At 45.9% G+C, this 15,146-nt stretch overlaps 1 protein-coding gene across 1 annotated transcript in view; it reads right to left on the reverse strand.

The window, feature by feature from the left end:
* Nucleotides 1-15,146, reverse strand: part of LOC104380953 (vascular endothelial growth factor receptor kdr-like) — a 94,609-nt gene that overhangs the window by 40,841 nt on the left and 38,622 nt on the right. The window contains exons 11-12 of the mRNA XM_086619916.1: nucleotides 12,712-12,817; nucleotides 4,238-4,346 (exon numbers count right to left, since the gene is read on the reverse strand). Coding sequence (XP_086476042.1) covers nucleotides 4,238-4,346; nucleotides 12,712-12,817 — 215 coding nt within the window. The remainder of the gene's footprint in view (nucleotides 1-4,237; nucleotides 4,347-12,711; nucleotides 12,818-15,146) is intronic.

Below are 15,146 nucleotides of genomic sequence, written 5' to 3' on the forward strand. Positions count from 1 at the left end.
CAAAACCACGGTAGGCAAGATAGGCAGGAGACAGATTTTGTTTCCGCAGGAAACAGTAAAAAGGATTTACACAAAACAGAAATACTGGACTAAGAGTTAGGCCAGGACATGATGGATAACGCTGCTACCATGTTGCTGTGGGCATTTCTGCTGCCATGAACAGCTTTAGGAGAGCTTCAGTGGGACACTGACAGTCAGGACATCTACACAAAATGCTCAGAGAGGCTTCAGGGCTGTCACTGGGTGATAAGGTTTCTCATCACGTTGGACCCCTTATATGGTTTGGTTTTGGCGTGATCTCCAAACCCTGTTGACCCTTCACTGAAATAATTTCTGTTGGCAAAGAAACGATTTAAAAATAGATACCAGAGCTATTTCTAGTGTCCGTGGGAGTTTTTGTGGGGGCTCTACAGTGGAAGAACAAAATGGCTGTTGACATTATTCTATTGGGATAAATACATTTTTCTGGAATGGATATGGTGGTGATGAAAACATGAGGCTGAAGAAGGGCATGTCCCCAGAAAGCAGGTGCAGCCTGAACAACACCTGATGGTTTCCCTGTAACACTCTGCCATGTCCTGGCAAAACATTCCAACCCTGACCTAGTGGAACAGGTTTTTGAGGGAAGAAGAGTTCAGCCTCTGTATCGTCTTCAGATTTCTCACCAGGGAGAAGTTAGTTAAGCTCAATTCAGCCAAAATGTTTGAAAGCAGCTCAGGATCCACCAGCTTGTTTGTTGGTAGGAGATAATGGGAAATCAGGTCTTTAAAATCAACAAATTGCTGAATTAATTGTGGTGTCCCACAACTAGCAGCTGTTTTGCAGAGAACAGAGCACTGTGAAGTGCCAAGAACATTTGCTAGACATTGTCCTAAAGGCCCACACAGTGCTTGTGTGCTCTCAGACTCGAACTCAGCCTTTATCTCAGCTTTTCGGTTCTATCTCCATAAAATTAATCAGCCTGGCAGTTGTAAAGGGACCTGCTTAGAGCCTCACTCTTTTGGACTTCCAGTGTTTGGTACTCACTAAGTGGCCCTGAATGTCCCTCCAGCGCTGAGACTGGGGGCAACTCCTGGTGAGAGTAACCTGGCAGTCACTCAGTCTCCTCCAAGTGCACCCAGTAGAAGACAGTGCTGGTTTTTCCCCCGTGAGGCAGACCCTCAGCAGCAGCTCCTATAGCAGCCTGGCCACGTGTTGGAGTAACATGCATTACTCAGCAGAGGACCATCATGGAAAGAAACCCAGCAGCAGGTCACTCTGCTGCTATTTTACCACTGCAGCATGACCTACTTTAGGATAAGGATGGCCACATTTAGAAAGATTTCGTTCTTTCTAATGCATAAACACCACTATTTTTAAACACAGCACTTGTAGAAGTGTTCAGCATCTGCCTGTTCCCCAGAATGGCACAGACTCACAGCCTTGTCTTCACAGGCAAGAGTGTGTCTCGCCAAGCCCCGTTCACCTCCTGGTCTGTTTTGGTGGAAACATTCCCACCGTAACTGCTGTCAGTGATTTTGTCCAGTGATCCATTTCCTTTGTAGTTAGAATTGCATAATTAAAACATTTGTGTCTCAAAACATTGCTAGATTGATCTTAAAATAAAAAATCCAAAATATTAGCTCACTGTGTGTGTGGGGGGGCAAACCCTACATAACTTCTCTACTAAAATAAAACCTAGTTGTGAAAGGTGCATGGATTGATCTAATCCCGTGAATCTGACCCGATGCTTGTTGTAATTTCATTGCTGCAGCGTTGGTTTTAGTCACCCAAGTACTGCAAAGTGCTGGGAACAGCCTGAGAACGTGCAGCTTTGAGTAACCCATCCGAACACAACAGCTGGCAGAATTCAGGGCAGAAACAAACCCATGGAAATGGTGAAGTGTGAAATTAATAGCTGGACTTCAGCCTGCTTTGGACACCTTGAGGACCTCTTGTGTCTGAGCTGTATCTCCCAAAAGTGCACCTGGAAGGGCTTTTTCCTAAGTAAAGAAGTTAGGGCTTTGGAAAATATCTTTTGGAGGCTTAAACCTTCTTCTGTCTCCGTGAGGCATCGGGGTAGCACACAGAAGCTGTAAATGGAAGTGAAATCCGTAAGGCACCAGCTTCGTTATCGTGGGATGACATTTTTGTAGGAACACTTCTGTGTAACAAGAATGGTGACGAATTAGTGAGCCCTTTTTTGGTTCGCCCAGTTTGAAATGAACTGAATCACTTTGGAGCAATGGAGTCAAACAGCACCGGAGGCAGGAGAGGCAGAGGAGTGCGGAGCGCTGCCACGAGCGAGCTTCGCCCTCAGATCTTGCTTCGTGGGAAAGAAACCAAGTAGTGAGAATCAGACATTTACCTGTCAGGACACTTCTGCACTCTTTGTTCTAAAAATTGTTATTTTGATACAAATTCTACCAGCCAATGTCCGCTCATCCAGAAAGCAAGCACAGAAATGATTCATTTTGTTCTGGTTAAGCACTTGAACAAGGCTGTGCCTGGACTCTTCTCTTTCTTTAAACTCCCAGCTCTCCTAAAAGCATTATGTAGGTCTTGATCTCACTACTAAAGAATTTCTGTGTCGAAAGGTTACGCAGATATTTGTTTGGATTTGTGTTCTTTGGAGAAATAGCATGTCCACCTCCTCCCTCCTTCAAGGGCAGTGGAAAGGCTAATTGCCCAGGCAGGGATCCAGTGTCACCACTGCTCCCAGTGATACCAGCCCTGGATTAGGTCTGAGCATTGGCCTTGCTCACCTTTGCTGTGTCTGCTGACTTAATTGGCGACCAACCGTTCTCCTGAATCATAGAATCATAGAATCATAGAATGGTTAGGGCTGGAAGGGACCTTCAAAGGCCATCTAGTCCAACCCCCCTGCAAGGAACAGGGATATCTCCAACTAGATCAGGTTGCTCAGGGCCTCATCCAACCGGGCCTTGAATGTCTCCAGGGATGGAGCATCCACCACCTCTCTGGGCAACCTGTTCCAGTGTTCTACAACTCTCATGGTAAAAAATTTTTTCCTAATATCCAACCTGAGTCTACTTCCCTCTATTTTAAAACCATTACCCCTTGTCCTATCACAACTGGCCCTCCTGAACAGCCTCTCCCCATCTTTCCTGTAGGCCCCCTTGAGGTACTGGAAGACCGCTATAAGGTCACCCCGGAGCCTCCTCTTCTCCAGGCTGAACAGCCCCAACTCTTTCAGCCTGTCCTCATAGGAAAGGTGCTCCAGCCCTCTTATCATCTTCGTGGCCCTCCTCTGGACCCTCTCCAACTGGTCCATGTCCTTCTTATGTTGGGGACTCCAGAACTGGACGCAGTACTCCAAGTGAGGTCTCACGAGGGCAGAGTAGAGGGGGAGAGTCACCTCCCTCGACCTGCTGGCCACGCTCCTCTTGATGCAGCCCAGGACGCGGTTGGCCTTCTGGGCCGCAAGAGCACATTGCCGGCTCATATTGAGCTTCTCGTCCACCAGTACTCCCAAGTCCTTCTCCTCAGGGCTGCTCTCGATCCATTCTCCGCCCAGTCTGTATTTGTGCCTGGTTAGGCACAAATACATAGAATGGTTAGGGCTGGAAGGGACCTTCAGAGGTCATCTAGTCCAACCCCCCTGCAAGGAACAGGGATATCTCCAACTAGATCAGGTTGCTCAGGGCCTCATCCAACCTGGCCTTGAACGTCTCCAGGGATGGAGCATTCACCACCTCTCTGGGCAACCTGTTCCAGTGTTCTACAACTCTCATAGTAAAAAATTTTTTCCTAATATCCAACCTGAATCTACCTCCCTCTATTTTAAAACCATTACCCCTTGTCCTATCACAACTGGCCCTCCTGAACAGCCTCTGCCCATCGGCAGAGGAGAATCAGGGAGAGGCTTCAGGCCTTCGGAAGACTACAAAGGAGTAGTAGTCTTTTGCTGGAGGTTTCATGAGGACAGCGCTCAAATGTCATGAGTGTTGCTTTGAGGCACAGGCGGCCAGACTCAGGGCCTGCATCTGCAGCTTGGAAAGGGCAAACGGGGCATCAGGGCTGATGCTGGACATGTCAAACTCGGCCGTGCACTGACGCAGGACCCAACCTCGCACGTGCTGGGGAGGCCGGGACTGCGTGATCGGGAGCGCTCTGGAAACACAACGTGCAGGGATTCCCAGAAATTTTAACGAGCACTCACCAGCCATCTAAAACGTCGAGGTAAAGCAGATCATCAGCATCTCGGTTTTGTGCCGTTGTCTCTTGTGTTGCTTACCTGAGACGTAGAACTCAATGCTCCTCTCTTCTGCACCCATCTTGTTTGAAGCCACACAGTAATAGATTCCCGATGCGCTGCTGTTTTCCATGGTCAGTGTGCTCACAATCTGCCAAGCGAAGAGGAAAAAAGGAAAGGCTTGGAGTGTGGTATCAGCTTAGCAGACAGGCTCGAGAGTAGCGGCTGTGTGCTGTATGGCAGCAGAACAGTTAACAAAGGAGTTTCGAGTGAAGCTCGGAAACAGATGAGTGCTTCAGTTTGGTCTCTGATCTCTCACCTCACGTCGCTTCAGCCCGGTTAATTCTCTTCCCTCCTCATTCCTAAACTTTCCCCTTCTTTTCTTCCTGTCTCCCCCGTGAAAAACAGGGTTCTCCTTTGACACACTGCCGAGGTCTTTGTGTGACAACATCAGCAAAAAGCTGAAGAGAAGGACCTGGAACATTCATCTAAGACACAGGGAATACAGTTCCACATCCTTTTATTTTCTTTTCTGCTTTTCAGTTATGGTTTCCATGGGTGACAGGACACCCACGTTTGCACGGGAAGCAGGTCATCCACGTGGATGGGGTATAAAGGATATTGTAGGGTTTCGCTTTGCTTTGCCATAGCCCCAGAGAAGGGAGGGATGTGGCCCCTTTGGGCCCCAGCTCACTCTTGTGAATTGTGCTTGGAAGCCCCTTGGTTCCATAACCCTTCCTCAGAGCCTTGCCAGAGCTGTGTGGTACGTAAGGAAGCTCTGGAGAAGCCACCTGTGCTAAGACACTTGGCAAGTGCAGAAAGAAAAGGAGGATCGTGAAGGAGAAGGAAGGAACGCTTGTCCTGAGCTTCACCACGTAGAAAAAGGAAGTGGTTCAGTTACTCATGGGGCTGAATTCAAACACGTCCTTAAGAACTTGTGTTCCTCAAACATCCTAAGCCCCTGCTTCTGTATCGGGTCTTCTTATCGCGGAGCCAGCTGTAGGGCACTGCCCTGTCATGATGCCACATCACAAGTTCGTGGAGGACTATCCACAAGTCATGACTTTAATGACTTCTAGTACTTCCTTTGGGCTGCTAGCAAGAAAGCAGGGTCTAACCCACCAGGACAGAGATGTTCTTCCAAGATTACTTTGCTTCCCCTGCAGCCATTCACCTGAGGAACTCTGAGCCCTCACATTTGGAACAAATAACCACTTTCTTTGCCGTCCTCTCTAAGGACTTTGAGAATCAAAACTTATAACACCCTCTGGCCCTTTGTCCTTATCTCCAGAGAGCACTTTGGAGTGCATAAAACCATCCCTGGCCTTTCTTTTTAATATCCTAAACTAAACTCACGCAAGACATTCCTTTACTCCTCATAAAGCTGCCCCACGAATGTGTCTATAGCTGTGCGGGATGTGTTTTCGGAGAGTTGGTTGAGATTTTCTGAGCTTTGGCACTTCAAATCCTGTAGGGAAATGAGTTTCAAAGGTTTTGATCCAATGTGCATTTTACCTTGTAACGGGGAACATTTTCAGCAGTATAATGAGTAAGTGGAAAAGTATCTACTTTTCCCGGGCACCAAACACAGGAATTAACCAAGAATAGGGACAAACCAAATTTAGGGGTGAAAACAGGAGACCAGTAAACCCAGCTCCCTCTGGTGTCCACCAAAGAAAGAGCTATGCAGTTCTGATTTATTTATGATGTGAAAACAGCTCAAACTTGGATGTAAAATCACCCAGAGGAGCAGTCTGCTCCTCCTCGTTTTTCTGTTCCTGTAGCAGTGGGCCTAATGCCACAGGTCAGTAAGAAGCACATGTGCAGAGCACTACCCCTGACTTTGAGCAGCAGACGCTGCCTTTTCAATTACTGCTGAATCAGCACCAAGATCCTTGTCCTCATGATTACTGGATCTTAGAATTTTATATTTGGGCATAGAAAAACCCAATATAAATGTACGTGCTGAGGACAGAAGGGGATAAATTTGGACAACTATTTAGCAGCTATTAGTCTTGCCAAGTGACAGCTCTAGATGGGAAGTCAAGGATAATACTGTAGAGCCAGTTAAAATCCTAATTATGCATTTTGGAATATGTCCAAATTGCTAGGGGTGACCCTGTGACTCTGCTAAAAACTGATGCAATGCCTCAAGCTGCATTTGGTGGCCCGGAGGTAAACGCACACGGATGCTCATGAACACACACGGAGATGCTGACGTCCCTAACTACGTAACACGAGAAACGTCTGACGTGGTAGTGGGAAAAAATAAAAGAGCAAACAGCCATACTGACACCTTGTCTTAGCTATTTGCAATTGTGTCTACATGTGAAGGTGGAAAAGGTGTTAAAATGACGGTGGGAAGCAATCTGGGGACAAATTCTTGGGAAAATTTGTGGAGGAAAAGAGAAAAAGTAATTTTCTTGTTCGTAAGCTCAAAATCGCTGTTATGCACTCAGATACCAGTTTGCTACACACCTGAGCACAAGAGATAATGCACTTTACTGTCTTGTCTTAGAACTAGCACCTCCCAGAGTCCTCCAAAACGCGCCTTTCAAACCAGCAGCATCCAGCAGAGAAATAGATGTGATTTTAGAGCTGGAAATGAAGGATTTGGGGTGATTTTCTTGTAATAAGATGAATCCCTTGGAATCATTATGCATCAGCTTTTCACTCTATCTGTGTGCTCCTGGGTAGATCTCCCAATTATCTTTCCAACATCTTAAATAAAGTTCTCAGTTGCCAAACTAACCTAATCCAGGTTCAAGATTTCATAGATTTCATAGATTTCTAGGTTGGAAAAGACCTTAGAGATCATCGAGTCCAACCGTCCCTAATCCCCATTAAACCATATCGCTAAGTAGATCATCCACCCTATTCTTAAACACATCCAGGGATGGGGACTCAACCACCTCCCCGGGCGAGGGATCTGTAGGTCAAGGATATCCCATTGAAATCAAGGACTTGGATGCCCTTTGGTCTAGCACGTGTGTGTTCCAAAGCATCACTCTGCTATACCAAAGGGCATCCAAATCCTCCTTCTCTCTCTAAGACCGCATAGTTTTGTCTTTTACCAAAAGGGACTGGAAAGAAACATTTAGGAAGCCACCAGTGGTTCAGTTCCTTGCAGACTACACTGGAACCAATGGTAATTAATAACAAATTATTGGCATGTAATGTCTAGACGTCTTCCTAGTGGGAGCTGGACTGAGATCCTGTGAGTTCACTGCATGCCAAACACCAAACATCCTTCAAACCAGTTTTGATTGCCTGTGTTGAATTTGGAAGTCAAGGGCTCCATTTCCTAGCACTTAACCTAAAGGCCACCCAATACTGCCAGCCCAAAGAAGGGATTATTAGCTAATAAATAAATACTATAAAAGAATAAACTAAGTTTAAAATTTAATAAGAAAAGAAATAAAATGACTGATCTCTGAAGAACAGCTATGACAAGTAAATAGACATTGCTGCTGGGAAAACTCCTAATGGAATGGTTCAATAAAGTCCATATGTCTTGCACTGTAATGTTCTCCGACTGATAAAAACAAGCTATTTTAGAAGCAGCCAAATAACATTCCACAGCCATGTACTGTGAGTGTTTTAAGACATCTTGTAGTAAGGACAGAGCAGCAAGACCTTTTTTTAAGCTGGAGCCAGCATGAATTAATATGTCTTGTTATTCCTTGCTTTCTCTTTCCTTTGTCTAAGCCCTCTCTCCGACGGCTTTAGTTAACAATTCTTCTCTCTTTCACTTCGTTAGCTGTATGTGGGCGAGGATGAGGAGTAGAAAAAGTGGGTGGAAAACTTGTCAGCTGTCTAACTCTGGCAGAGCTGGGGTGGAGGTGGCTAGAGGGAGATGAAATTATAGGAACGTCACCAGAGACCCCGCAAAGAAAATATTCAGCTGGCTCCCAATCCATCTACTTGAATGGCACAGAATAACACTTATTTTTATAGCCTGACAATTCTGATCCGTGATCTTAGTTCATTCATTCAAAACATGCTAAAGGATGGACTGAGGACAAGTGGTAAGAGAAGTCTGTGAGCTGACTGAGAATTTCTAGGGGTTGCTGTCATCTCTGGCAGTCGGCATTTCTCTCTTCAACCATCGCGTTCCTCGCAGTATGGCAGAGCTGAGGGTGGTACTGTGTGATCAGGAAAGATGCTGGGCAAGGCAGGAAGCTGGGGAAAAGCAGAGGTTTGAGGTGCCTCTGGAGGAACTGGTCTACATTTCCAGTATGGATGGACCCATCGCTTTCTGGCCCTGGGGCAGGTGGGTGGGTGCTGGCTAGTCATGAGTAATTACCATCTCCATGCTTCTTCCTGCACCCACTGGTTGCAGCTAAGGAGTTTAAGAGGACAGGGAAGACAGAGGGCCATTTCTTAGTGCCTGCTGCTAGCCAGGCTCTCTCAAGAAGACCTGTATAGTCCATGTGCTCCAGTGCTTGTGTAGTGCCTGAAACATCTGGGCTGGTCTCCCAGAGAGCGGACGCTTTGTTCAAAAACCCAACTGCGTGACTGTTCACCTTCCCCTGCCAGAGACCAACGTGGCAGGGCTTGTGGGAGCTCACTGAGTAGGGCACCCACATAGGGGGACGAATTTCAACAGCCCTACTGAGTTGTTCACATATTTTTCACCAAACACATCCCACTGCTCTAATGTAGTCTTTTTGTTCCTTCAGGAGGTTTAAACCTGGCAGTTTTGGGTCAATTTTCTTGAGTGGTTATGAATTTCACCAGCAAGAGAGATGCATGAGTTTCATTGGAGAAACATCCCCAAGGCCAGGCCACTCTCTCATGTGTACATGAAAGGGAGAAAAGAGATTAAAAGAAAACCCCAAGGAGGACTGAATTAAGTATGGATCTAGCTGTTCTTTTCTGCTGTGACCTGTTCTCCCAAGCTCAGACCGGTATGTTCAGTTTACTCACAGGGAAGGGAATAAAATAGCAACCTAGCTGCTTGCAGCTCGAAGAGGAAATTCGGGCGGTTCACGCAATCACGGATGTTTCACCTGGTGTTAAAAAGCAGCCTTTGGAGGCAGCTGCACAGTCGTTTAAATCACAAAGTGAAAAGTTCAATATTGACTCGAAACCACCGGGAAAATTAAACTGTCACGATGCAATTGCCTCAACCACTGTTTGACCAGAACTTCAGTGAATTACATCATAACATTAACCACATGCTTTTTTTTTTTAAGAGTGAGACTCAGCCTTTAGAAGACAGGAGAGGGAGGAATTCGCTTCTCTATCTGTGGAATAATAATGGAATAATCACTGTGACAAAGATGACAAGAGACCTCGATTTTACATCCCACTCTTGTCAAATAGATGTCTGAAGATCTCGATATGATCAAAGATCACATCAAGCATCAGCGGTCTGCTGGAAAAATCCTTGCTTGCTGCCCTGCCAGCTAGCTTTTGAGCAAGATTCTGCATCTGGTAATTTCCTGGGTTTTTCTTCCCATATTCTTAGCAGCTCTAAAAAGTTAATGCATTTTTTTTGTATGTCGCTGAAGCAGCGTGTACTGCTACGGTTCTTTGAGGGTGAACTCTAGGGATGCTGAGAAATCTTAAAGACCAGGTAAATTCTACCTTCTGCTCTGAGACTCTAGCTATCATTGGACAGCCTCAAATCACACAGGAAAAATAACCAGTCTCAGCTAATCCCAGTTTCATAACACAGTCAGTAAAAGCCACGCTCAGTCAGACTCCAACATCTTTATTATTTCATCTGGCTACTCAATGCAGATGAATGACTTGCTAGGACATGGTGGGAATGGCTTGGGCTGTTTCCTGTCTATTCAATTTCTGGTGGGAATAATGACTGATAAAAAACAAGAAAAAGTCTGAAGGCTATGAGTTTTCATCAGTGTCTTTTTTTGAATTATATTCTATTATCTAAAGACTCCACACAGATAGCCTTGGACTTCTGAAAGGGAGAAGGAGAGGAATTGTCTGCTAATGTAAGCAGGGAGACAAAGTGCTGAAACCTGAGATTCATAAAATCTAGTTTTATGAATTTGAGTAAATCTTAATCAGGACGTAAAAATTATTAGGAAACACCTCAGAACGCGTTTTCAACCAGTGGATCAGGAGGAGATTAAAATAATGAATATGCTAAAAATTGTAGAATTATGTAACTTGTAAAGAAGTATTTTTATGAAACTTTAGTAATGAAATATGTAAAAGCTGAAGTTAAAGGGTCGTGGGCTGAGCTTTTGAACATGGCTGGGAAGCGAACACTTCAGGATGCCTGGAGTCTACAGAAAGAGCAGAGATGGCTGTGCAGGGCAGAGGAGGGGCAGCCTCGGGGCTGTTGGTGGTTCTGCAGTTGTGAGCAGCAGCAAAGCTCCTGGGGAACAAGAGGAGTCCTTTTGAGGAGTCCTTTTGAGTCCTTGTACTGATGTTCCCTTGCAGCCCTCATTCCCACTAAGCATCTCCCCAGCTGTGCCTCCCTTCTCCTCGCGCTCTAGTGTCCACCACGTTTTACGGGCAGGAAATTCGGGCAGCTGGTGCCGTCAGGACTGAGCTGTGGGTAGGTGCTATGGTGTCCTCTGTGGGAGTGGAGCACTAGCTCTTCTCTGATTGTTGTACTTGGAGATTGCTGCACCTTTCCTTTCTGGGGAGATTAGGTGGTAGGGGAAAGCTAGGAAGTCCCTAATCATGCACCAGCATTGACAGAGGATGTGTTTGGAGTGTCCCACTGGATCCAGGAGCTCTGTGGCACTCCTAAAACATCTTATTCAGAGTCTGCAGCCAAATCCCATCTTAAATCCACTAACCAACTAATATTTCACCCTGTTTCATATCTGCCGCAGCAAAATTGGTAAAAAAAGAAATGGGAGTGGTGTACATATGCATAAAACACAGAAAAATGTTTCTGATTTTGTGTTGTAGAGGCGTCTCACTGTCCCAGCATGGGGGACAATTTAGCAACCAACGGATATTTTGTGAGTCGCAGCAATTGTGAAACCCTTCACTTTTACATGGGGACTAACGTAGCTGTTAGACTGATCATCAGACATAAACTAAGCTCTTGGACACCAGATCCTGTATTTAGACAGACTGTATATACGGAAACAGTGGCCATGAGAGCTCCAAAACTCTGGTCAGTCCATGCAGCAACCAGAAAATCTTGGAAAAGGAAGAAACTTTGTAAGTACATGTCACCGACCTCCATTTTTTACAATTAGAACTTATAAGGTAGTTGCATTTACCTAAGGTCTAAAATTCTTAGAGAATAAATTAAAAACAGAGCTTAAGGGGCACTATGCCATCTGAATATATCCAATTTATAAATATCTTCCAGCAAGGGGAAAACTCAGGAATGAAATGCAAACACTGATTTTCTCCTTCCCAGCCCAACCTCCATGTTTTCAGAGCTCTGTTTTAGATTATGTTTGGAGCTGGAAAGTCTCCATGAGAAAGAGCAGATGGCTAAGGCCCTGATCCTGCCAGATGCTGATTTAGTCTGGACCAAATCCAGAAGAGCACTTTAGCTTTGTGCTTAACTTTAAGCTTAGGAGTAGCCCAAAAATTATCATCTACGTAAAGATATACCAGGATACGAACTGCAGCACTCAGCACCTTGCAGGATTAGGCACTGAACTATCTGGAGTATCCACCTCGAAACCTGTAGCTGCGAAACCACTCCTAAAGCCACAAGCCTCTCCAAGTCCAACAGAGATGAAACAACTGAGCCAGAGCACAACATCTTCTCCAAGGCATAGCCAGAAGTCTGTGAATCTAGGGCAGAAGAGCTGCAGCAATTTCTCCAGGATTAGCATGGACGTGTGTGAACAGCATCACTTGGTATCATCCCAGGTACCTGGGAGGTGTTTTAACAGATAATCCATAGCTGGGATCTTTTCAGTTCATGCAGAAAGTGTGCTCCCAGTGCTGTTTGGAAGGGAAAGCAGGCAGGGAAGTGTAGAAGGAAGGAGGTCTTCCTACCTTCATTGGGTCAGTAACATGGTTGGCAACCCAAATGCGTAAAGAAATGTTGAGAACTCCAGCTGAAACAGGCAGGTCCTGCAGACACTCACACACTCTGAACATCAGACCAGCTCTCTCTGGCCACCGTGAGCCTCCTAAGTTACGCAGCTGTTTAACTGCTCCTACCTTAGAGTAGGCAAGGTTGGGCAGTACAAAGGGCTCGCTAAGTGCCAAGCATTTTAATGAATTTAGAGCCCTTATCAGTTGTAGACACTTCACAGGACCCTCTTGCACTGAACTAGCCTTACACTTTCTCAAGACCGAGGGAGGCAGAGAGGTTTTTGACCCAAAATTCTTTGAAGAGTTTTAAACCGGGTATGTGACATCATTGCCAGAATCCCAGCATTTATAAACAGCAGAGAGCTGCAAATGATCCCAGGGCTGTGGAATCTGAAGCATGCTAACAACCCGTGGCAGCTTGGGAACTGCAGGGAGAGATCTCCATGTGAGCACAGCGTCGCCTCCACAAAGCCCATTGCTATTCCATGACATCATTGCTCAGATTTCCACCAGACACATACCTTTCTTTTATCCCCATGCTTCATGGTTACGTTTTCAATGCTTCTGATCTTGTTGCCTATGAACGTGTTCTCCTGGACCACAATTTTTTGCCCATCAGGGTTGCATCTGGAAGTAGAAAAGCAAAGGTGGTGGTCAAGAACCCAACTCGCTGCAAATAACCCAGGGAGGCTTTATTAAAGATTATTAAATGTCATTCTTAGACAATAGTCTTAGGCCTTAAAAACTACCAAAAGCTATTGCTGCTGGAGATTCTTATCCCTTTGTGAGATATTCCTTCATCGCAACATTTCAGAATTATTTACGAAGTGCTTTGACAAAGGTAGACAAAGATCAGGGTATGACCAGCAAGGAAACCCTCCAAAGTTTGTGAAGATTGAAAACAGAAAATACTGGGCAACTAATTAAATCATGTGAGTTTAATCTGGCCGATATGAGTTATACTCCAACTCAATGCAGCTGTGGTTTTTTAAGTGCTCTTCTAGCACTTGCAACGCATTTCAAAATTCAAAATGCCAGTCTCTTGAAACTGGGGGCAGGTGAATGTTGCTGAGCGTGTCTCTGTCTGCTCAGCTTTCCGACATGACATGCAGAATGGATAAATATTGGGATAACGACAGCAGAAGGCTCCTTTAGCATTGCACATTCCCCAGAAGATAGCCATATCTCATATCATTTTTAAATTATGGACAAAGAGTAGTCTGTGTAGCACGTCACGCGAAAAGGTGTATGTGCACCATCAAAAGGCAAAAGGCTTTTCTGTCTTCTTCATCTACAGCCCTTGGAATAAACGAGCAGAGACCCAGCTCTCATGCTTAGGAGCACAAAGGCTCCAGCAAGGCTGGAGCTGCAGGAATCCTGGCTGAGGGCACTGCCAGCCGTGCCACTCGAGGAAGCCTTTCGTTTCAAAGCTGCTGGTTCAGCTCCAGACCAGCATGGCTGGGAGTTCAGTCCCACAGCCAGCTGCAGTTGTGCCTTGCACAAGTCATCCCCATGTGCAACAGGGAAGTGTCCTTATTGCCTCCTCTGCCTCAGCGGAGCCGCCGCACTTCCCGTGGCCGGTCCCAGCGGCCTCTGAGCCCGCCGTAGTAAATTAGAATTATAGGAGGTAAAAAGAATATCGACTTCTAAAGGTGATGACCCAGAGCTGATGCTGTAGAAAACGAATCCATAAATCAACCGTGCCTTTGCCAAACCCGCACAAGATGCATGGGTAACACCCGGGGTCAAGGGAGGGTTTGTAGCTCTCAAAAGAGCCTAATTAGAAGATGTCTTGAGTGATTTCCTGCAAGGCACAGTTCTGTCTTGAGGATGAAGGGAAAAAACTCAAAGGAAGCAAATCACATCACAGCTATAAGGAACAATGATGGTGTTTTGGGATTCAAAGTGCACTAGTGAGGAGGGGAGAGAGAGAGGGAGAGAGAGGAAGTGAGACAACAGAAGGAAACGGGGTCTGTGTCATTTCCCACAGGAATCCTCCTACAGCTTCTGCTGGAAAAAGATAAGGCTGCCCTGGAGACCAGAAGAGGTAGAGCCACTCTGCAATTGTATTTAAATTGATAAGATCAGAGTCAGAGAGCTGGAGCCGGGGTTATGTGAGGTCTTTTGCCACCAGGTCACTGGTTTGAATCTGGCTTGATTTGGCATTCATGACCAATTCCCTCTGCCTAGACAGAAAGGCCTGGAAAAGATTTCAGGTCATCTCGGTGGCTTTCCTACAGCATGCATAACTTGCTTCCCTATGGTGGCTCCATTCCACTCTTGTTCAACACCTCCGAGGCAGCAGCTTGCGTGCCTTCTGCTGACCCGCGATGCCAACAGCCCTACCTAAGCCTACAAATCTCTGCTGGTTTATTCCTGCAGGAGCAGTGGGAACGGGCTGTTTCCCTTGTGGAGGGACACAAGGTCACATTTTAGACCTGACCTGAGACTAGATCACCCAACACCACTGCAACTGCTGCAGCAGGGAACCTGGGAAAGGAGCTCCTCTTTGTGATGTTCCCCTGTCTCATGGCTTGCCATTGACAACATTTGGGAAAAAATTGAAATGGGGAGAAGATAAGGAACCATCCAGCAATTTTCTCTTTTGCTTCCTAGACCTGCCTTCATTTTTTTTTATGGATGGAAAACCTAACTTCAGCCCTCTCATTGCAGGGAGGAGCTGAAGTGGGGTGAGAATTGCTATACATGTCCCCTGGGGCTACCAGGGCAAGCATTCAGACCTCAGCCAAGACCTCTATAGATGACTCTGCTTATGTAACAGCAGGAGCAAAAAAAATGTCTACTTGTATAAGGAGAATCTGGAAAAGCTTTTAACTTGCCTCATTCCTGACAGTTTTGACCCAGTGACTCGCTTCTGTGTCTTCACACCTCGGGCTGCCTCCCAGCTTTAGCAAAGGGTCCTCAGTAGAGCGTGAAGGCTTGGCTACCTTTTCCA

The sequence above is a fragment of the Tauraco erythrolophus genome, chromosome 13 (assembly GCF_009769465.1).
Source record: "Tauraco erythrolophus isolate bTauEry1 chromosome 13, bTauEry1.pri, whole genome shotgun sequence".
NCBI classification, from domain to species: Eukaryota; Metazoa; Chordata; class Aves; order Musophagiformes; family Musophagidae; genus Tauraco; species Tauraco erythrolophus.